The sequence below is a fragment of the Penicillium taxi genome (genome assembly GCF_028828555.1).
Source record: "Penicillium taxi strain IBT 34144 chromosome Unknown utg000004l_segment0_segment0, whole genome shotgun sequence".
Classification (NCBI taxonomy): domain Eukaryota; kingdom Fungi; phylum Ascomycota; class Eurotiomycetes; order Eurotiales; family Aspergillaceae; genus Penicillium; species Penicillium taxi.
In genome coordinates, this window is record NW_026643206.1 from 6624251 (window position 1) to 6645873 (window position 21623).

Below are 21623 nucleotides of genomic sequence, written 5' to 3' on the forward strand. Positions count from 1 at the left end.
TTGATGCTTGCTCAGGTGCGACACATGCGACCAGAATCCTGGACGGCCCAGGCATCACTGCCAACACCCTTGAGAACATAGAAGAAGTTCTTGGGATCCCAATTTTCCTTGACCTTCAACAGAGGGTGATAGTTGTCACCAAAGAAGGTCTCTTTCCAGTGAAGCTGGCGAAAGTTGCCCTCATTCTGGTAGGAGCCACTGCCCGGAGTGACAGCCTCAAGCTGGGGCCCATATTCATGGGTGATCTTCTCCTGGTCAGCAACCATATCACCCCATGGAGCAGTCTCGTTCCATGTACTACCGAACTGCATAGTAACAGCAGCGTTGCGCAGAGCTGGGAACACGGCGTTGTAGACGTTGCCAGGGTTTGAAACATCCATGCCGACACCCACAGCAATGACACCGTTAGTGGTCAGATTGCGGAGCACTTCGGCAAGATCGGTGTATTTATCCTTCAAAGTTTGCCGAGGGATGAGACGGCCACCGTAGTTGTAAGTGCCAACTTCCAGGTTACCGTATGGCAAGGGTCCCATATAATTGTTGTAGTGGTCCTTGTAAGAGTCAAACTGGGTGTAAGAGGCGGAGTAAGCGATGCCAAGGTTTGTAAGCACAGCGAGGAAGGGTGCAAGGATGGGCTCAACTTCCTCCTTGGTTTTGTTGTAGGCGGTGATGGGGTTGATGGCAAAGAAGGCATCGGTCATCTCATAGATAACTGTCACACCTTCGTTGATCATGGCTGGCAGCAAGCGATGGAATTCCGCGACAGCTTCAAAGAAGGTGTCTTGGGAGATGTTGGCCACAGTGAACTCGAGACCAGCGCCGGATGTGACGGTATCCTGGTGAGCCTTGACAGTCATGGAGATGACAACACCGTAGTTACCGGCACCACCTCCGCTGAGGGCCCAGAACAGATCAGAGTTCTCCTCGCGCGAGGCTGTAACGAGCTCTCCGGCGGCAGTGACAACGCTGAACTCCAATGTTTGATCGGCGCCGAGACCGAAAGAAGAGCTGAGGGCAGAGTGACCACCTCCCTGGGTATAGCCACCAGCCAGACCGACAGTAGGGCATTCACCGGTGACAACGACCAGGCCGTGGGCAGTAGCAGCATCCAGAATTTGATAACCCATAGTACCAGCTCCAACCTGGAAGGCAGGACCTGAATAAGCTCCATCGGACCATTCTTTCAGTTCAATATCATTCAGGTAGTGCGTCCACACGGAGAGAGCACCGGCGCCAGTGGAACGACCTAGGTAGCTAGATGAAATTAATGTCATGTAGGAAACCCCCCAATTCATTGAGTGCCACTTACTCATGGCCAGTGTTACGAATAACGAAACGAATGTTCTTCTCCTGGGCAAATTTCACAGCAGCAATGACATCGTCGCTCGAAGAGACATTTACGGCGTAGTCGACGTAATTTCCCAATGTGCACGCTTGGCTTTCGGAGGTAAAGGGGTCGCAGCTCTGGTTGGCAAAGTAAGATTGCATCACTGAGGAGGAGGAGGTGAAACTATTGGAGGGTTAGCACCTGCAAATGCATGACATAATCCAATAGACCATGTAGCAAAGTGACGCCAGGACGACTTACTGAGTCTGCGGGAGGTACCAGTCAGCCTGCAGAGTCGCGCAAGCAGCCTCATCGTAGTTGGGTGCATGGCAAGGGGAACCAATTGGCACAGTCGCAACCAAGCGACCGCCAACAGTGCTGTTCAACGAAGACCAGTCCGAAGTGGAAGGCCAGGAAGGATCTTGAGGCAAGTATAGACAGTTCTTAGCACTAGAGATCGCCGTCGTGGCAAGTGCTACCGACAGCCCAACCTTCATGGTGTGGAGAGAGATTCAATTTGAGGGGAAAAGGGACAATTGGACTCGAGGATATTGATCTACAAAACTTTTCACCCAAAAATACGAATTATGCCGATATTGTTTGTTCTTATGGAATGTGACAATCAATTTGACTTTCTGCGCCTTCCTTAGACGAATCGGCGATATTCCCAAGAATGTTTCATGGGGCGTTTGTAGCGTTGGATTCAGGAACAAAGTGGATTCGGCAGGAGCCCGAATAATGAAAGGCTCGGTATTTAGTAAGATGTGATTCCCGATGGATGGTCAATCTCGGATGGATAAACGAGTTCCATGGATGGCCAAGACTTGCGGCAAATCAGGACAATCTGACATTTCCAGCAACCCCCAGATTCCCAAGGTCGTTGAAAATTCACTGATCCGACACATCTATGGAAATTAGCCCTAACTCCGGTACTTTTACACCCACACTAGCCCTGCAATCGATCTGAAATCGGAATCTAAATCTGCCACGAATCTACTGTTTATTCCGATCGGCATCTTACGACGTGCACAGACCAGACAACCTATTGTTATTTGACAGAAAAACGGCTTATTGAGATGGTTGTATCCACTGTGTTCCACTATTTCGGATATAATCGGCAAATTAGTGACGTTCGTGGATAAGCCCAGTACTTCCAGAATTTGTGCAATAACCCGAGCCTGATATGATTAAAGCCCAATGAACTACATGTAATTGTAGGTTTTCCACAATATGGCCCCCGAAGTTCACCCAAAATTACCTGGTAGGGTCCATTTGGTCTTACAGACGTATCGGGATCTTCCCCACTCTAATCTTATTTTTCTTTTTGAAAGATAATTGATAATCGCGCAATTCTTTTTCATTTTTTCCTGAACAACACTCTTTATTAAAGACGGAGGGTAACTGTTCTCGAACATCCTGGAGCCTTTCTGTCGAACTACTCCACTGTGGTGACTCCGTAGTTCCTGACTATGTCTCACGCTAATCATGGTCCTGCTTTGGAAAAGGGTGTCTGGTTTGCGATTAGCATCTCTACAGTGATCGTCACTCTTCGCGTGTTTGCTAAGTTCAAGATCAATCGCTTCTTCGTAGATGATGTGTTGATGATTGTCGCTCAGGTATGTTCCCTAGACGTCGATATGTGAAGCCCTTGAGCTCCATTGACTTGAGACTCAACTTCAGATACTCGCCATTATTGGATGTGTTTTCTTGACATTGTGTGTTCAAAATGGGTTCGGCCAGAACCTGGAGACTCTACCAGCTCATAATAGAAAGATTGTCTTGCAATATCTCACCGCAGTGCAGGTCCCAGTCGTCACTCTCAGCACTACCATCGCTCGCTCAGCCTTCATCATTTATCTTCTAGGCATACTTGGCACCAACAAAACCATCAGGCTTATGCTATGGGCTATTCTCTTTATTCAGCTGATCGGCAATATCGCCTCTTCTATCCTGCCGTTGGTGATATGTCATGATATACGAATTCTCTGGGAAACTGTGGAAACTACTTGTGGTAATTTGAATTCGGTCATTCAATTTGCCTATTATTCGAACAGTATGTTGGCTTTATGGAAGTGTGGCAATAGTAGTACTTGTATTGACAATTTTGGCAGCTTTCAATTCAGCCACCGATCTCTTTTTGGCCATTTTCCCCACAGTCGTTTTTTGGAATCTCAACTTAAAGCTACAAATCAAGCTTGGTCTCATAGCGCTTCTCAGCTTGGGAGTTGTGTATGTATTCCATATCAATGCTCTCTCATTCCTTGAAGCCTTGCAGCATAATACTGACTGTCTTACAGTGCCATGGTTGCGTCTATAGTTAAAACAACCAAGCTCACAACTCTGCCTAGTCTCACAAATCTCGGTGCCGGTGGTGGAATTGAAATCATCCGCTGGGCATATATCGAAAACGCAGTGATCATCATCACATCGTCAATCCCTTGTATACGCCCACTTGTTATTGCATCCGTGCATAAGATTTCCAGCGCCAAATACTCATACCAACTCAGTGGCCCATTCAGTAGTCGGCGTACTAAGGAAAATACCACTCAGCAGTCCCAGCACTCGCGACGGATCAACATGTCGCACCACTTCGAGGATGGCAGCGTGGAAAGAATCCTCAATCAAAGTTCACATACCAGCACAACAATTGGTGGAAATCCTGACTCACCCCATCAGTTGCCTGCAGACCACCATGGAATCACAAAGCAGGTCGAAATCTCGGTGTTGGCGGACGCGGAATCTGCAAAACATGTTTGAGGGCTTTTCAATTTTCAAAGATACACAAATAATTTCTTACAACTAATTTAACTTCGAAATTCTTCATGCATTCATATTAAGATTTTATCCTGGATTGTATTGACCATCCGAAACTTCAAATACTCCAGGCTGCTTTCCAGATTCACATGAATAGAGCAAGAGACTATTTGGAATTGAGGTTCCACCCCCTCGTAACGATGGCGCTAGTTTTTTTTTGTCAAGACTAGCGAGGAGCAAATATCTTTAAACAAGGTTTCCGAGGCTCCATAGTTTGACCGAACTATAGGTTCCAAGGTTGGCGCCGGAATTCCGCCACTATGGGCTAACTAGTTCACCACAAAACCTGTCAGTCAAACGCCACCGATGCCCACGATCTCTTTCAAAGGTTTAAACGATGGCCTGAAGAAGACGGATAGGAATTGTGATTCTCCCTACGTATGCCAAGCAAAATTTTGTTCTTGTGCATAAGCCTTTTTATGTTTTACAAACAATGGTTTTCTTGATGTTGAAAAGGCCCATGCATACAATGAATATGAAATTCCAATTTCTAAAAGCTACTTATTAGTGGTGAGCTTATTATACGGAGTAGGTGTTAATTATCCTCAAAGTTTCTACCTAGGTGTGCATAAAATTTTTTGTGCAAATGGGGACACTAGCTATGCCCTCAGCACTCATTTTCCTCCTGTTTTCATAAACTCTCCTTCCCCCACTGTCAATTAGAAACGACTCCACTATTCGTGGCGTCATATTCGTGGCGTCAGATGCGGACCCTCGGTGTCTCCGGATTAGGAAGAAAGCCACCGATACGTGCTTCGACTTTTTCCATTTTTACGATAGTTGGTGACACATTAATAGACGTATTTGAGCCGGTGGATGAACTTTGTCCAGGTGCTATCAGAAGGTCACAATTAAAAAACTTTGAATTCTAAGCACGGATACATTTGACCATTCTTCAGAGAGAGGAAGGCATGATTAGTTATGATATTAGAAATTCGCATACAACTTTGTTTGTCCGCTAGTTGATGCTTAGTTAATCCTTTAATGAAGTGATTATTCAAGCTTTTCGAGATAAGAAATTTCTGTTTGGTTTTGTTCAATTCAGTTAGCGTTGAAAAGATTTGTCAGTTGCTTTTTGTCAATTGCTTCTGGGCAGTGACTAAATAGTAGTATAACAAGGTAAAGACGGCTCATGAGTAAACTCGAGCGATACTTCGATATGGGTAAAGCCACCTCAACACACTAGAAGAATCTACTTGACCATTGGAATTGATGCTATCACTTGTTCAGGAATTAATCAGTGAGTGAGCAAAGAATACTTCTAGTAGCCGATAACTATATCCAAGAGCTGGGAAGTTACTCGAGGCGGTGGATAGATATTGACAGCCTATTAAAATTTAAAAAGATTAGAACGAAAATTGTAAAGACGAAAAGGGTAAAGCATGTGGAAATTGTGAAAAGTAACAGGTAATTTCGTTGAAATGCTAATTTCAATGAAAAGGTCTCATGAGCCATTTTGTTCAGTTATTACGAAGTTAAAAACTTTAAGTAGATATGTAAAGATGGGATGAAAGATTCGTTTTGTGATAAGAATTATTCAAATATTGAAAGGATTCCAACCGTTTTCAACCATCTCAACTGCTCTCTTCGTTGCTTCATCCAAGTCCTCCTGGGGAAGACTAAGAACATCATTTGCCAGAGACATGTTTCCTGCATAGTCACTCATAGGATTTTCAGACGAAAAGATGCCTCCATACAAAACTTTGGGAAGGCCTGTAAAAATACCACTCGCTAATTCTTCAGCGCCGTCTTTAAGGCGCTGAGAAACGGGTTCGTATTTGATCTCCCAATCGGAATCCGTGGTTCCCATAATACGATGCAAGCTATCCAGTATATCTCGCTGCGAGATACGGAAGCTATAAATGAGGACATTCCCGTTCTTGAAGTCGACAACGGAGGGCGTTGTGCCTGACTCGGGCAAGCTAAGAAGGGCAGCTAGTGCGCGTCCACACTGGTCCCAGGTGCTGACGGTGACGATACGTTTTCCGTCATCAAAGAAGGTAACCTTTCGGTCTTTGATCGTGAAGCCAAACCACTGTTCACCTATTGCCAGGCTCCATTCATACCAGAAGCCACAGGACAAAGTGATAGAGGATGATACACCATTTTTAGTGTCGTTGATCCGGTCAGTGACCATTTTATCATAGTTGGTGTATTCGTGGATCTCTCCATCCTTGAAGGGATAGCCCCAGCAATTGGGCATGATATACTGTACGCCAGCTTTCCCTGCCGCAGCACAGATGCGTTGGTGAAGGTCTTGCGGGGCACTAACAGCCAAGGCAATGATCAGAAAATCTTGGCCTTTGAGAGCCTTGATGACTGAAGCTTCGTCATCATAGTCGACGACATTTGCCTGAACACCATCAAGAACATTTCCCTGACTGCCTTCGCGTGTCAGGGCACTGACGGTTTGTTTGCCAGTTTGCAAAAGCGCACTTGCAATAGCACTTCCAATCCGGCCGGTAGCCTAGAATTCAGGCTTCGAAGTTAGTCATTCTTGTAAAATACCAAGTACTTTGTTCAAAAAGCTTGAATATCAAGCTTTATCCGGGTAACTTACTCCGACAATAGTAACTTTAGTAAGAGTCTTCGAAGACATGATTGGTAACGATGATACCTCTACTGATAGCTGGTATAAGAAGGTTGAGAAGTTGAGAGATTCAATTCGATTTGGATTCCAATTATTGTTCAATGATTTCATGCTCAATTTATATACGCAGGCTCCGGCATTGGGATTGAAAGTCCCGGAGAATGGGGTTAAGAAAGCGGAATTAAGGGAGGTTAAGCTCCGAGACGCTAACCTTCGCTCGTATTGATTTTCTGCCGTGTGGTTCCTACCTTATTTTGACTCGCCAGAGTCCATACAGTTTGTTTATGGAGTAAAATTGACCTATAAATCCAAAATTTTATTTTCGAAATCACATTATGGAATCAAAGGATGAAAAATTGCTCAATCGAAGAGCCGAGCCCATCCTAGGTAAGTGCGCTTAATGAGATCCAAAAAAGTGTCGAAACGTGACATTTTGCCAAGCTTTTTCAAATTACTAATCTAAATATTACTAATTCAAATGAAGCTCAATTTCTTCAAGTCCAACCAAATGACATTCAATTTTTCTTTAAGTCCAACTACTGCAGGAATACCCCTAGTGGATGCTCATGTTTTCGCTAGGTCTTGGGCATCTTCCGCATATTAAGAACGGTTTTAGCTTCATCAATTAGCTTCTGGGTCTGAGCCCTTTGGCCTTTGATATGCTGAAGCCACTTCTTCGCAAACCTTTCTCCCTGATCATCAAACATTGTTATGGTGTCAAATTGGAATTGGCGCCAAGTTGCTAGCTGAGCTTGAATATCCTCCTTCTCATCCTCATCCTCCTCACTATCTAATGCTGGAGAGGTATCGCCCTCATAGTCCGGTAGCGGAGCAGGCTTACTGCTGCCATCAATCATACTCTGGTTTGAGTTCTAATTGCTTATCCCGCCAGAAAGGACAAGTATTATGGCGGGAAACAGTAAGAAAGAATTGAGGGCTTGGTGTCTCAAAACAATGGATAAACTCATCCCAATCATCGCGCTGAAGAGAACGTTTCTTTGTATTACGATTGAAAAGGCTTTTCCACTTACCTTGCTTATTGATATCAAAATCCTCAATAAGACGGGGTTATGGCATTTCGTGCAAAAAAAAAAAGGGTAGTGGTATCTATGGCGGAGGGTAGAATTCAATGGCGTGTATAGTAAGAGAGAGGTAGATGAGACGCGATTGTAAACGGTTTTTCCGCCAAGACGCGAATTAGTAATGATCACGTGTGCGACACTTTTTGTCAAATGGGTGGTGGTTTAGGCTCGATTGGGCCTAGTTAGCCTGATTTGGCCTGGTTTGTAGGGTTTGCATTACCCACTTTGTATCACTATTTTAGGCGAACTTCATCCCTAGTTTAGTAATTCAGTTTCATTCATTTGTGGCATTTGAATGATTGGCCAGTCTGAACCAGTCGACTTGACACTTTTTTGCAGCTCATTATCTGTGTCATGTGCACACCCGACTCGTAAAAAAAACGAGTCGGGTGTGCACATGACACAGATACCCCCCAATCAGATTCTAGCCTGAGGCAGGTCTTCATGCTTATGTCATTTTATTCCTAGTTTACGGAGCAGTTTCTGAGAGTTTGAGTAGATTAGGATCAATCAGTCAATCAATCAATTATTCATACACTTTCTAGTTGGTCACCCAGCCCCCTAAAAGTCGATGATATGTGTGCATGATGTGTCATCCAGAGTATTATACGCGAGATGGAGACAAAATCTCGGAAATTTTGCAAACAGCAATTATATACCAAGTTGACATGGAGATGGCCATACTTTCAATTGATGGACGATACCATAGACATTGGTGGAAATTGCAGCAGTTCGCTGGACTAACGCGTGATCAACAGGCAATTTCTGCGACGGTCGTGACAAGGTAATCCTAGGCTCAGAATACTTGAAAGTGGCCGATGTAAGGGTTTGAGTCCAATGCGGTTGGGCTACCGTAAACAAGAGAAGAACTATTATGAGAAGGCTACCAGAGGACGGAGGTGTGGGTGTGGTATCCCATAGGGCTCAATTCCACTAGGGTAAATTGGGGACAAGAACAACTCTTGAACTCCTTCAAGAGTCCAAAGACCTCAGAGAGTTAAATACATCAGGAAGTGGCAAATCTCTAACTAGCTTATCCGGGGAACCCCTGCTTCCCTGACAGCTGGTTCAGCCAGCTTATGTAGAGAGTCCATTGCCTCCCTCAGCCTTCTTGCAACCCACGCCGTTACAGCCGATCTCTGGCAATCGTAGCCAACATTGTACTTCTCTCTGCAGAATGAAGGTGTCCATTTCTGTACGGGAATGGCTCTGAATTAAATCATCACGGTACACTTTGTTGGGTATGAAGACGGTTCTTCTCCACGAATTAGACTGCAATTCAAGGACGAAGGATCGACAACTTCATCAACTGGTAGATGGTGTTGGTATTCCTCCAGTGAAGTGAGAGGCCAACCGGCGTGAAGAATTGAATCAACTCCAGTGGTCGGATCTGAACCGTGAACCGCACTGCCTAGAATATCGATCTCGACTCAGATAAGTCCAGAACACGATTGGTAGGCTCCGGAATAACAGCTCCGTCTGCACGCCAGCCAGCGGCGATCAGATCTTGTGTGCCTTGAGATTTATCTTCTTCGTCCGAGATAGCGGCGAAAATGACATCTCCCCGTAGTGGGATTCGACGGGCTTTGATAGAGGCAAGAGCTGCCATTTCTGCGGTGAGACCTGACTTCATGTCCAAGGCACCTCTGCCAAAAATAGCAAGGCGACCATACTTTCAAGTACATGGCTCCTCTCACCGATAAGGAAGACTGGCAAATCAAGGTGTTTGATCATGAAATCTTCTCAAAATGGCGAGAGGAAGCGTTAGCAATTCCCGATAAATACTTCTGCGATCTAGTGAGACGTGACAAATTTCAATTCTTAAACGGGGACGGCAAATCTTATCTTGCGCCATGATGATGGTAAGGATCCCTTACAAGGCATTATAACTACAAAAACCTTCGATTATGTATTTTTTCTACTTTGAGTTTGGGCTATGCGCTGATTTTGAATACAGAAAAGTGTCAATGAACTTCGAAGTAAAACAACCTACTAAGAAATGACCGGCCCTCGACGCGTGCTCGTTTATGGTTAAGTTAGAATTAGACAACTTACCACATAGCAACTGACTCAAAAATTGACAGTTCACAATTCAATGGCACGTTTTGTATGATACTTAGTTTCAAGCCAATCCGACATAATCTAAAAGTAGTTGCCAGGATCTGAAATCAGGGGAAAGTTTTGATGGGGTCACAACTAGAGAGTGGCCTTTTTCATTTCCTTTTTGATTACCCCGCTGGAACGGCTTTGAAGATTCAGCATATTTTCTAAGATCATAAACTAGTCTTAATAGTACCTGTATCCCTGTCATCTGGTACAATGATGAACTGCGTAATAGAAGGCGTAGGCTCAATGCCTTAGACAGGATAGTTTCAGCAAGCCAGCCTGCTGATCATTGATGCGAGGAGCTGAGTGGAGCGGGAGAGTGTATGTGCTTTGTTTTTGTCGGTACACCTGTATCAAGTATGGAATAGCTATTCGATAAAGGTGATGAGAGGCTAACGCCCACTTCTGACACCTATCACAGGTAACACTTTACGCCCCTATGATATCTGTGTGTCCTTTGAAGTGGTTGTAAAGTCTGGTTTTCATTCTTAGTTTGCTATCTATTATATAGTAACAATTTGATCACATGACTGCTTTGTTCCATATTCCAACAGTTTTCTTTTGTTTTCCTTTCTTTTTCTTTAGTTTCTTTCTTCCTCGGCTTAGTCTTTTTATTAGGCTCTTTCTGATTAGATAGAATTTGCCTTGTTCATTCTTATGTTTAAAAAAAAACAAGCCCTATTCGCTCAATCTGAGCTTACAAAAATGTACCATTAAAGGGCTCTATGACAGCCATGAAAATATTTATTTTGTTACTGTTACAAACCTGGAGGTCAGCAACAGGCTAGGGGTTATGGGGCGTCTTACCTATGTCCCGAACAAGACATTAAAATTCAAAACTCATATTTTTTAACCTTGCAAAAATTAATAAATCGACTAGCCAACACGTGCAGGGGTGTATATGACAGGTCACCTGTAGCCTAATTATAATCACGGCAAATTAGGTTCAGTGGTACCCATCCTCGCCTTACTGCCGGATTGTTGCCTTACGCACTTTCCAATAATCAATACTCCTGTCCCTTCCGTAATTGATTAACACCCTTCCTTTTTTTGGTGAAGGGCTTGGATATGGAACCATAGTCCGCTGTTGGACTCTTGCCCGTTACACTAGTACTGTTATAGAAAGCCACGTTGTGGTACACCTAGATACCCTACATCATAGAATCGAAAGTCCAGAACCAAAGCCTTAGCAGCCATGTTACTTACTCTATACGCGGGGCTCAGTGAGTCATCTTCGTGGCAAGCAAGATCTCAGCTGTTATCGGACAAAGCCCAAGTGGGTGACTAATAATCTAACCATAACCAGTGTAATTATTATCTCTTTGCTAGCTGGAATGAGTCAAGATGATTCATTCTCAAAATTTCAAAATAAAAATCAATGTATCATTCGCTGCATGGATTAGTACTAGGGTTGATTTAGACTCATAATGCGATGAAGTCATAGCAGTTGACAGTTAACATCATTTACGCTACATTGTGCGAGGCAAGATAGTTCTGGTATAGAATATTCGACAAGGTTCTACAAAGATCCAGAAAGTTCTCATTATTTCTTTCTGTATATGTGCTTATTGTATACAAGGTGTGTAAGCTCCGTGTTAGGGGGGCCAGCTCATAAAAGAGTGCCGCATCCGATGTAGAACCTGAGATCGAGAAATATTTACATTTAACTTCGATTCTTATCAGCAGCTTCGAGCAGCTTGACATCATTCTATCTGCTACAATGTCGGACTCTAAGATCAAAGGGAGCTGTGTCTGCGAGAAAGTTCGCTATGAACTAACAGGTCAGCCAGCCACCAACATCATCTGCCATTGCGATACGTGTCGCAAAACCACTGGGTCCGTCTTCATGGCAAACAGCGTATATATGAAAGAGGTGAGCCAAGAACCACATAGATACTAGTAAACTATCGCATCCAAATGTTAGATCTCATGCTAATACTAGACAGAACTTCAAGATCATCACCGGAGAAGACGTTCTAAAAGTATATAACGATAAACCACCGGGTTCGAAAAATACGATTCACCGACACTTCTGTTCAAACTGCAGTTCACCTATCTACACGACTTCGACGGGGACACCAGAACACGAGATTGGGCTTACTGTCACGTCTGGTACAATGGATATTGGGAATGACTCGTGGAAACCTTCGATGGAAGTATTTTGCATGAGGCGGCGGGGGTTTATATGCCCGTTTGGAGGAACAGATAAGCATGAAGAAAATCCGAGAGGAGGATACTAGGCGACGGCTTTGACGTCGAAAACCATGCCAAATTTGACCGAATTCGCGCTCCAGATACTATGCTCTTGAGGGTCTATGACCAGCAAAATCCCGAAATGATATACAGGAAGGAAAGAAATCAAATGATTGTCTCGCTTTGATCGCCAATAAACGAGATATTATGTTAAGAAAAATTAAGGCTAGTGGAACTTGGCAGAAAGGTGAAAGAGTTAAGATAATAAATTTAACACCTTGTCTCATTTAGCGTATACTGTGTTTCAACACATGAATGCAAAGTGCATGTAATCCCGACAGTTCCTAATTAGGTTAGATATTTCCCTAGTCCATCGTCCGTGAATGATTCCCCTTAGATGAAATAACGAGGATCAGTCATCAAAAGACGGGAAGGCTGCTCAGTTCATCTTCATTGCTGATTGCCATTTTTCACTTCTTCAGGAACCAAGAGGTAGCCTTCCAGGTTGCCCCCAAGGGGCACATGGATTCCTCATCAGCATCAGACCGCCCCTAGTATATAAATCCACCTTCAATTCCCATAAATTGGAAAATTGTGGCAGGGCAGCCGCTACCATAATAGCGCTATCTCGAAAGTGCGGCGAGGGAATCAGGTCCAGGCTCGCGTGGTGCGGTATCAAAATCTGGGCTAGTGTGGGATGGAGACTCACTGGTACGCTTGACGAGGGCAGGGTCGCGCATTCTAAAGCTGTGGGGAGTAACATGGCGGGGTCATCTTGAGGCGTTGCGTCGGGTCGGTAGAAAGGGGACGTATAAAATGACCAGGCCCACATTTGGCAACTAGGTGATGGAGGTCGAAGCCTAATATTACTGTATTCTCGAGAACAGCTGCAAATATTGTTGTGTGGACGGGTTCAGGTAATGCTTGGTACAGGATGGGACGGGGAGAAGATAGGAAGCTGTCGTATTACTTTGCAGAGTAGATCCTGTGGCAAATGTCTGGCACTCGTAGTCTGTAGTGCTTGTTGTCTCAGTCCGTATAGATGGCGACAAGAGGATGTGATCCAATTATTTGTGGGTGAGTGTATGGCCCTGAAGTAAGAGCTCACTATTTTCAAGTAATGTACTTGTTCTTGGCAATATTCTTGTACTCGACTCACCGTGTGGTATTGGATTGGACATGAGTCCCGTCATTGTTGAGAAAGATGACCATGGAAATAGATGATCATTCTCAAATACGAGATTTGATATTTCAGTTGTTGAAATCTAGTTCTGGTTCTTTCTAGCCTAACTCTTGGTAAAGGCTTAGATTGGGGCTTTGTAGTGACTCCACCATGACCCTCGCTACACGAGGTTCTGAAATTAAGTGTAATTTATGTAACTTATGGCCCGGTTATATCGAAAATGTAGACTTAGCTGACTCAATTTTGGTGGGAAAAAGGCGTCTTTAGATAGTGGCGTAGTTACCCCAGGAAAAAGTCCGATGTGGCTGTGTCGATCATTCTCGTCAGCTTCTTGTAGTTTTCTTATTTTCTTTCTTTTTGGGTAAGAAAGATACCCTTGACTTCGCGCTTCAACGATGCTCGACACCAGCAATTCTATCGCTCTCACAGCCTTTGTTGTATCGTTAGTCGCTCTAGCCGTGACAATCGCACAGCTTTTACAGCAATACTTTGCCACAGCTCAAGGATACAACCGCTGCTCCAACCGTTTCATCGGCGACTGGTCTCGTTTCCGCCATCGCCATTTCATTTGGCGTGAGTTTCGCTTTGAAGTCGAATTTGTCCGTCCACATATTTATATTGGGACTGCCGATCAACACATCGGATTTAAGCAACGACTTCCCACTCCCTCATGGAGTGTATTTGATTTACTGCCGACCGTGCGAAAAGAAAAAGAATGGCGTGCAAATTATCTAGGGCGGTCCATTTTGGTTAGTCAACTTGGAACTGATTTTCAAAATGAACATACTCACGCATCGTGGCCTATGTTCATACGACACATCAAAATTTTTGATGCGCTAGCGAACAGAAGACTACCACACCCCAAGCATCAGCAGGGATTTGACAGTACAGGGCCGCAAAATAATGACTACCGGAAACCAAAAACGACTCAATGTTATCATCTCACATCCCAATTTGGGATCTATATTTACTTTAAGCCCTGTACCTGGGATGAAGTCGCGGCAAACTCCACACAACTGACAGGCACAGTCTCAATCCGTGACCTTGTAGTATTGGCCCGCCTACTCGGCCTTGATTGGGACCATGGGCCATTCCTCTTCCATCCGAATACATCTGATGCTATAGCCCCGAAAACAGCAACTGATATATCGCTAAATACCAATGACTATATGCAAGCCGCTGGAAACAGGCTCTCACTGGCGAAGTACATTACACCGCAACTGCGGTATGATCATCAAACAAACTTTCCACCTCACCTTCAGTCTTCTAGAAAAGACACCTTTTGTGTGCATTCGGGCTCTGTTGCTATGTTTTACAGCCACATTTTGCCCGACGAAACCCTGCTTCCGGGGTGCAAATCGACAACGATTTACGGCACTAACTCATGGGAAACTTGGTTACAGAGGATGTGGATCAAGGAAGATCTGTCGCCACGGCCTTCGCTAGTGAATTGCCTTGTCTCACTGTGCTCGGCTATCATAACTGACCCGGCAATCTATGCTGTTCGGGTTCCGAAACCACACCCCTTCATCCTGGGCCCGTTTGTTAGGCCCAAAATTGCGGAGCTTTTTCGAAAAGGGCTAAATCAAATTGTATCGACACAAGCTGAGACTGGCTCTGCGGAACATATCCGACTGATAGCTGTTGCAATCGATAACCTAGAACAGTATCCCACACAGACCCGAGCAGACAAAAATCATCTAAGCTACTGGGCAGCATGCCAGGGCGACAGCCCAGCGTGGAGCATGCTAGAACGAGACCCGACTCATGAGGCAGAATTATTCTTTGAGAAAGTACATGTCTATTTAACGTGGGTCGAGGGGATGCTAGGAGCTTTTCTGCAACGGATGGATGAATCGAATGGCCCATACATATATTTCTATTTTGATTTGGTATCCGCATTTATAGAGTTCGTTGCCGAGATGGAGACAAGCGAGCCAGCCACCCAGACCCAAGCCAGAATAGGTCCTTTCCTGCAATGGCGACGGACAATGAAGGCGTTTTTCAGACATTTCAGTGTCATTGAGATGAGAGTTCGGGATCGTGGGAAAAGACGTGCGCTCATGCATGTCAACGGTGTATCTTCAGATAATCTGAGCACGCCGTTTGATTCTATAATCGATTGCGGGCAGCTGCAAGGATATGATGCTATCAGCTCAGATGAGATGACCTTTGCGTGTGTTGCGATGATTTTTAGGGCATTGTGCTGGTATGTGACCCAATGCTCTTATCGATTTTTTTCTAACGAGAGCAGGCATCGATGTCATCTAATAAACCCAAACGAGAAGACTTTTCATCCGGACTTCTTTATGAACATTCAAAATGCCAGCATTGAATAGTCTTGACTGAAGCAAGGAATACGATTTCGCGGACATGTTTCAGTAACACTATCCGCACTTAAACACATAACTATCCGTACATTATTTACTATTAACTAGTGTTACGGGGAACGCTCGTAGGTAGTGCAGTCAAAATGAACAGATCGATTCAGCTATGAATTTGGTGTCGGAACTGCACTAACAGCAGGGGAATGGAACTCTGTAACAGAATGTCTAGAAATGAAGGTAGATGTAAGCATAAAGGTCTAACTATGAGACGATGTCCCATTTATACTCCTCATTCCCGCCCTACCGATTTTGACAGATATTCTGCCAGAATTATTATGTAGAAAGGCGGTCAGGCGGTAAAGAAAAGTGGTGTGAATTCAAGGTGGTGACCCCATGTTAATAATTTCTGCTCCGCCACCACAACATTTTCTCCGGGCCATGGCTCCCTGACCGCCGACAGGAATTCAGTTTCGATATACTCACTGATCTCCCAAGCCCAATTGATCTCAGACTCCGCACCATAAGCCTCCCAACCCAAAATTTAGAGGTCCCACCATGAGCTTTAGCCATCAAGTCGCGATTGACTAAAATTTGCCAGCATTTATCCAAATAATGCACCAAGTCTTCCCTATTAGAGGGATACAGTGGATCTCGTGGTATTTTTTGAGTTTCCCTTGGCTCATATCCGGCGAAATCTAGGATTTCGTTCACTAACTCGGCTGGTAGCTTCCGGAGTAAGAAATGCTGGACAGAGGTGAAGTCGGAAATCGTTGCGACGTGATTAACTATTGGATTCTCTAGCGTAAGAAATTCGTCAAATGGAAGTAAACCATAATGATTTCCCTTAATCCCACAAGGTTCTCCATCTAGATCGAAAAGTTTTGACCACCCTTAAACTAATCCAGCGACTATCGCAACAATACAATGAAAACTACGCCGCCAACCCCTCTATGGGTCTTTCAAAAGAGGGTTCTTGTTCTTGCACCTGAGTTTGACGTTTATTGTCGAACAAGACTTCGTCTTACCTATAATAAAATTACCAACCAATGATCCATATCACTCTGAATAATAGCAGATCTCTTTAACTTGAGCAGCAGATCACAGGTACTGAGTTTGAACATCCGTCCAGAAATAGTCGAAGAGTGTACTAGTTCTGAAAAGCAAAGAAGATCTCTTTTCATCTCAAATTTGATTATTAACTGGCCTTGATTGTTCTCACTTATGTGGCATTTGTCCGTCGTCGTCGTTCGAGTGTCTATGCCCGCGGCATTGAAAAAAAAACTATATTTGTGGAGCAGCAGGAAGTCGCCAATATTGACGTTACCAAGGTATGATAGTTTTGCAAGCAATAATTGCATGTCAAGGGTGAGGTATCTAGGTAGGTCATAAAATACGCCAGAGAGATATTAGAATCTATATTGGATAGAAAAAAATTTGAATTACCCAGTTCTCAGATTGTAAATTGGCGCCTGCGGATGCCGAGGTAAACTCTTAACTGAAGGAATAAGATGCGAATCACATAGGCACATGGGAGAGTATGCATCAGGCCAATAAGAGCGAGTCTTGACGCGAAATTTGACTGGGTTCTCGCAGAATCAACTATTTACCTCCAGCGCTAGGAAGTCTCCTTTCAAATCCTCGTTCATTTCAAAATCAGAGACCCAGCACGTCCAGCAGACCCTTTTCTTGAAGATGCAACTCCTCATTCAATTTGATCCACAATTTCGATCTCGCCTCCACGTCTTTACAGGAAGACTTTGCCGGCGCATTCCAGATACGATTGATGTATTTCCCTCCACCGAGACTACCCTCCACACCAACAAACTGTGTCTTAGGATCTGGTCCAAAAGTTGGACTGGTAGCAGCATGGCTAATTGCCAAACCTCCCTGTTGCGGTGTAACAGCAAACCAATCCATAAACAGCCTTATCGCTTTAATATCAGAGTCCTTGATGGAGGCTACGATGTTTGTAGCCACAAACCCGGGATTGACACCATTTATGGTGATGTGAAGATGTTCCTTGTGCTTAAGGAGTCGCGATTGCATCTCTGTAACCCACATCTGGTAATACAGTTTATTGCTTGTATAGTCGTCACTGCTTCTCGCCTTTGGTTCACCGTTCATGTGGTCAAGGTCCAGGACACCAACGTGGTGCATGCATGAATTTGTGCAGACAATTCTTGGCTCCTTACTTTTGGCGATGGAGGGAAGGAGTCGAAGGGTCAATAATACATGAGATAGAAAGTTGACCTAGAGTTGGCCAGGTGTCAGTGCTAGTCATGAATACCGAAGGGAAGATAAAGAGATGTTGGCTAATACCTGATGAAGTAGCTGGAAGCCATCCTTGCTCATAGGGGTGCTTCCAGCCTTGCTCATGTCAGTGACACCGACGGGGGGTAGGCCGGCATTATTACAGAGTATGTCCAGCGGTCGACCGCTCACCAGCCATCTGCTGGAGAAGCTCTCGACACTGCTCAGATCCGCCATATCAATTTCCCACCATTCGATTGTCGATTCATGGCCCTTGGACTTCGCAATGGCTCTGCATTCTTCCGCTGCGGCTTCTGGATTCAACTCCCATGCTGGTGGAGTGCGACAAGCCAAAACCAGATTCGCACCCCACTCTGCGAAGGATTTTGCTGCTTCGAAGCCGATACCACTGTTAGATCCAGTGACAATCACCCATTTTCCCCGTAAGTCAGCGCCAGGTGTGGTGAGATACGAGTTGTTGGCTCCTCTTAGGACTTGGATTATGTCATTGATCTTAGAAAATAGGGATATCATGGTGAAGATGGCTTCAAGTGTTTGGAAATGAACAGATCGTAGGGAACTCTGAGAAAAAGATTGACTTCTGACATGAGAAGGTAGGAAAGGCCGTGCGTAGAAATAGTCAACCTCGACACCTGTCCCACTGTGCCAGCTGTGGCAGTTGTGAAAAAAGCGAGTTAGTCTTGCACGAAGGAAGAATATTACTATAAGTTCGAACAATAGAAGTCCATTATTAGTCCAATAAGAGATTCGCAGGATTGAAACGTTCAATTATATCTCGCATACCGTGGAGTGTGTCGATCAGTTGGTCAAAAGTACGAACTAAATATTTAGGTGTTTTCCATTTAGGGGGTCTAATAATGCTTGAGTTTCTTGCTGGCTTGAGCTGGAAAGCTAACTAGGCAGTGAGAGTGCATCATTATATGGATTTGTGTCAGCTTGTGGAGTTGCATGTCGACCAGGACTGTCACATCACCATTTACATCGCCATCTATGTTTATATCTATATTTATGAATGGATTAAACTACTATAAGTTCGAACAATAGAAGTCCATTATTAGTCCAATAAGAGATTCGCAGGATTGAAACGTTCAATTATATCTCGCATACCGTGGAGTGTGTCGATCAGTTGGACAAAAGTACGAACTAAATATTTAGGTGTTTTCCATTTAGGGGATCTAATAATGCTTGAGTTTCTTGCTGGCTTGAGCTGGAAAGCTAACTAGGCAGTGAGAGTGCATCATTATATGGATTTGTGTCAGCTTGTGGAGTTGCATGTCGGCCAGGACTGTCACATCACCATTTACATCGCCATCTATGTTTATATCTATATTTATGAATGGATTAAACTAGTAGGAAATCAGCTGATTGGATAGAACCATATCCACTGCTAAGTATGGATACAGGTTATCACACTCCACATAAATGAGCAAGAGTCAGGAATAAATTACCCTCAATACCGTCAGATATTGAGAGAAGAATCGAAGAATACTACTCTAATCAGAGTTATGAGTATGCGAAAAGGATTATAGCGTAGAATAAGTATATAATTCATAAATTCCAGAAGCTGCTAACAGATAATCAGATACCTCGCCGGAAGAATGGAGGAAAAGTCCATTTGAAATTACGGAGTAGTTTTACACAGCCTCCTTCTTTGATTAAGAAGATATACATAACCAGTCTTGAAGGTCGTACAGTGTCTTTGCTAATACTTTGGGCTAGCAAGGACAAGCACCAACTTAAGAAGGATCTAGCATGCTTTTCTGGAATTTTTCTGAGATGGTGATCATCTTAACTTACGAAACGAACTAGTATAGTTATTTTAGACTCATAATTAGCGATCTTTTAAAGACAACTTGAATCTCCGTGTTTTCACCCTGAATGAAAATCGGTGCGGGTTTATTGATCCCATATTGATCATAAAGATCAATTAAATCATTATCGGGACAATCGGTCCTGTACTTTGTCCGTATCATCTTTCAACATGCATTACCCCTTTCCACTGGAGGGTCGAAGCTTGATTTTCTTCATCTTAAGCATCGTTCTCTTAATCGCATGTGTCATCACAGTCTCGTTGAGATGTTTTGTCCGAGGATATGTCATCCAGTCTTTTGGCTGGGATGACAGCTTGATGATCGCTGGACTGGTATGCTAAACTTTTAACCCATAGCCTTACCGGTTTAGTATTGACTAACTTCTTAGGTCTGTTTCATTTGCGAAGCAACATGCCTACTTGGCGCATCAACGCGTGGTCTTGGGCATGGTATAGAAGAATTTCAAGATCTGTCTCTCTATAGGGACGCCACAATGGTACGTCCTTCTCTTTGCACCTTGAAACCTGCCACACTATACAAAGGCTAATATCATAACGTTTTCACTGGGTAAAAGTGGTGGTGGATCTCCTCCCAATTTTACGCTGTATCGAGCGGATTCGCAAAAGGGTCTATTGTTATGACACTCATACGATTAAGTGTTAAAAGAACACACCACTACATTCTCTGGGCAGTGACTGCTCTCATTTTAATTTCTTCACTCTTATTTCTCTTCACTTGGATTTTTGTCTGCTGGCCTATCTCCTACTATTGGAACCGAGTACTTCCAGATTCAAGCGGACACTGCACCAATTCCAATGCTGTTTTGAGCATTGGATATATTTACACCGTGCTATCTTTACTCATAGATCTAACACTGGGAGTGCTGCCTATTTTTATGGTTTATAAACTCCAAATGAATACGCCAACCAAGGTTGCCACTGGGGCAATTCTTAGCCTCGGTGCTTTGTATGTGCTTTGTGAGCCCTGAGAAGATCTTTTGAATATATGGCTAACCCATGACAGGGCGAGTGTGGCAGTGATATCTCGAATTCCATTCCTCGCAGATTATAAAAAAGAAGATGAGCTATGTTCGTGCAGACCTTATTGAGAATATTGAAATTTGCTAACAATTTCAGATGCTCTCTTCCAAGTCATCATCTGCACGACTGTTGAAGCTGCTTCTGCAGTCATTGCGGGCAGCCTTATTACTCTTCGCCCGCTATTTAGATGGGTCCTAGGCCCAGAAACGACATCCGGCAAGGAAAAAAAGAATGGCTATAAATCAGACTCGTACTCAAGAATGGGTTATATTCCTCCAAAGGGTTCTCACCCCGGAAATTGGCGTCCAGACTATGAGTACTCCGAGAGAGTTCTTATGACAGAAGTGACTGCAACTCCAAAACATAGTAGAGATGTCTTTGGTAGGGACGGCAACAGCAGTGAGGAGCATTTGAATCCGATTGGTATTAGCCGTACCTTTAATATTGAGGAGACTGTCTCAATAATTTCGGCAAGTGGACAGTGTTAGGGGGTGACGACATGGAGTCACCTGACTTTGTTCAGTTGTCAAATGGAGGTCGACTACCAAGGAATAGTGGATTCTAGTGGGCAAATGAGAACGCAGTATGCGTACCAAAGAGTGTATGTGTATAGATTGTAGAATGGAGGAATCCCATTGTGGGATTCCAATGCTGACTAAAATAGACTAACTGTAAATGGAATCGGGCCTTTGACATCAGTTGTCGGATGGAGGTCTGACAAACCAATTAAGGTGGATACGAATCGGCAAATAGGAATGGAGCAAATTGTAGTCAAATTATGTATCATGGTTATAGAAATAATTTCTTGTATGACACATCCGGCAGCTTTCCTTAATAGCTCTAAATTATATCTCCTTCCGTCATCCTTCGAAGAGCCAT

At 44.0% G+C, this 21623-nt stretch overlaps 9 protein-coding genes across 9 annotated transcripts; 4 read left to right on the forward strand and 5 right to left on the reverse strand.

Annotated features, from left to right (window-relative positions):
* Positions 1-11: 11 nt before the first annotated feature.
* Positions 12-1824, reverse strand: N7495_007379 (putative isoamyl alcohol oxidase; the record flags this gene model as incomplete). The annotated part of the gene is made up of 3 exons (XM_057210030.1): positions 12-1254; positions 1310-1510; positions 1589-1824. 3 exons carry the CDS (start codon positions 1822-1824, stop codon positions 12-14), a joined length of 1680 nt encoding a protein of 559 aa, XP_057063804.1.
* Positions 1825-2796: 972 nt separating this feature from the next.
* N7495_007380 (uncharacterized protein) lies at positions 2797-4084 on the forward strand (the record flags this gene model as incomplete). Its single annotated transcript, XM_057210031.1, has 4 exons — positions 2797-2943; positions 3008-3380; positions 3439-3556; positions 3625-4084. The coding sequence occupies 4 exons, from the start codon at positions 2797-2799 to the stop codon at positions 4082-4084; spliced, it is 1098 nt and encodes a 365-aa protein (XP_057063805.1).
* Positions 4085-5678: 1594 nt separating this feature from the next.
* On the reverse strand, positions 5679-6740 carry N7495_007381 (uncharacterized protein; the record flags this gene model as incomplete). The annotated part of the gene is made up of 2 exons (XM_057210032.1): positions 5679-6608; positions 6702-6740. 2 exons carry the CDS (start codon positions 6738-6740, stop codon positions 5679-5681), a joined length of 969 nt encoding a protein of 322 aa, XP_057063806.1.
* A 2287-nt stretch (positions 6741-9027) lies between these two features.
* N7495_007382 (Peptidase M20) lies at positions 9028-9446 on the reverse strand (the record flags this gene model as incomplete). Its single annotated transcript, XM_057210033.1, has 2 exons — positions 9028-9224; positions 9263-9446. The coding sequence occupies 2 exons, from the start codon at positions 9444-9446 to the stop codon at positions 9028-9030; spliced, it is 381 nt and encodes a 126-aa protein (XP_057063807.1).
* A 2193-nt stretch (positions 9447-11639) lies between these two features.
* N7495_007383 (GFA family protein) lies at positions 11640-12159 on the forward strand (the record flags this gene model as incomplete). Its single annotated transcript, XM_057210034.1, has 2 exons — positions 11640-11792; positions 11866-12159. The coding sequence occupies 2 exons, from the start codon at positions 11640-11642 to the stop codon at positions 12157-12159; spliced, it is 447 nt and encodes a 148-aa protein (XP_057063808.1).
* A 431-nt stretch (positions 12160-12590) lies between these two features.
* N7495_007384 (uncharacterized protein) lies at positions 12591-12944 on the reverse strand (the record flags this gene model as incomplete). Its single annotated transcript, XM_057210035.1, has 1 exon — positions 12591-12944. The coding sequence occupies one exon, from the start codon at positions 12942-12944 to the stop codon at positions 12591-12593; it is 354 nt and encodes a 117-aa protein (XP_057063809.1).
* A 746-nt stretch (positions 12945-13690) lies between these two features.
* N7495_007385 (uncharacterized protein) lies at positions 13691-15566 on the forward strand (the record flags this gene model as incomplete). Its single annotated transcript, XM_057210036.1, has 2 exons — positions 13691-15471; positions 15545-15566. 2 exons carry the CDS (start codon positions 13691-13693, stop codon positions 15564-15566), a joined length of 1803 nt encoding a protein of 600 aa, XP_057063810.1.
* Positions 15567-17275: 1709 nt separating this feature from the next.
* On the reverse strand, positions 17276-18406 carry N7495_007386 (uncharacterized protein; the record flags this gene model as incomplete). Its single annotated transcript, XM_057210037.1, has 2 exons — positions 17276-17872; positions 17942-18406. The coding sequence occupies 2 exons, from the start codon at positions 18404-18406 to the stop codon at positions 17276-17278; spliced, it is 1062 nt and encodes a 353-aa protein (XP_057063811.1).
* A 1468-nt stretch (positions 18407-19874) lies between these two features.
* Positions 19875-21217, forward strand: N7495_007387 (uncharacterized protein; the record flags this gene model as incomplete). The annotated part of the gene is made up of 4 exons (XM_057210038.1): positions 19875-20036; positions 20093-20200; positions 20279-20663; positions 20841-21217. Coding segments are annotated over 4 exons (1032 nt in total), but the record flags the coding sequence as incomplete, so codon positions are not given.
* Positions 21218-21623: the final 406 nt, after the last annotated feature.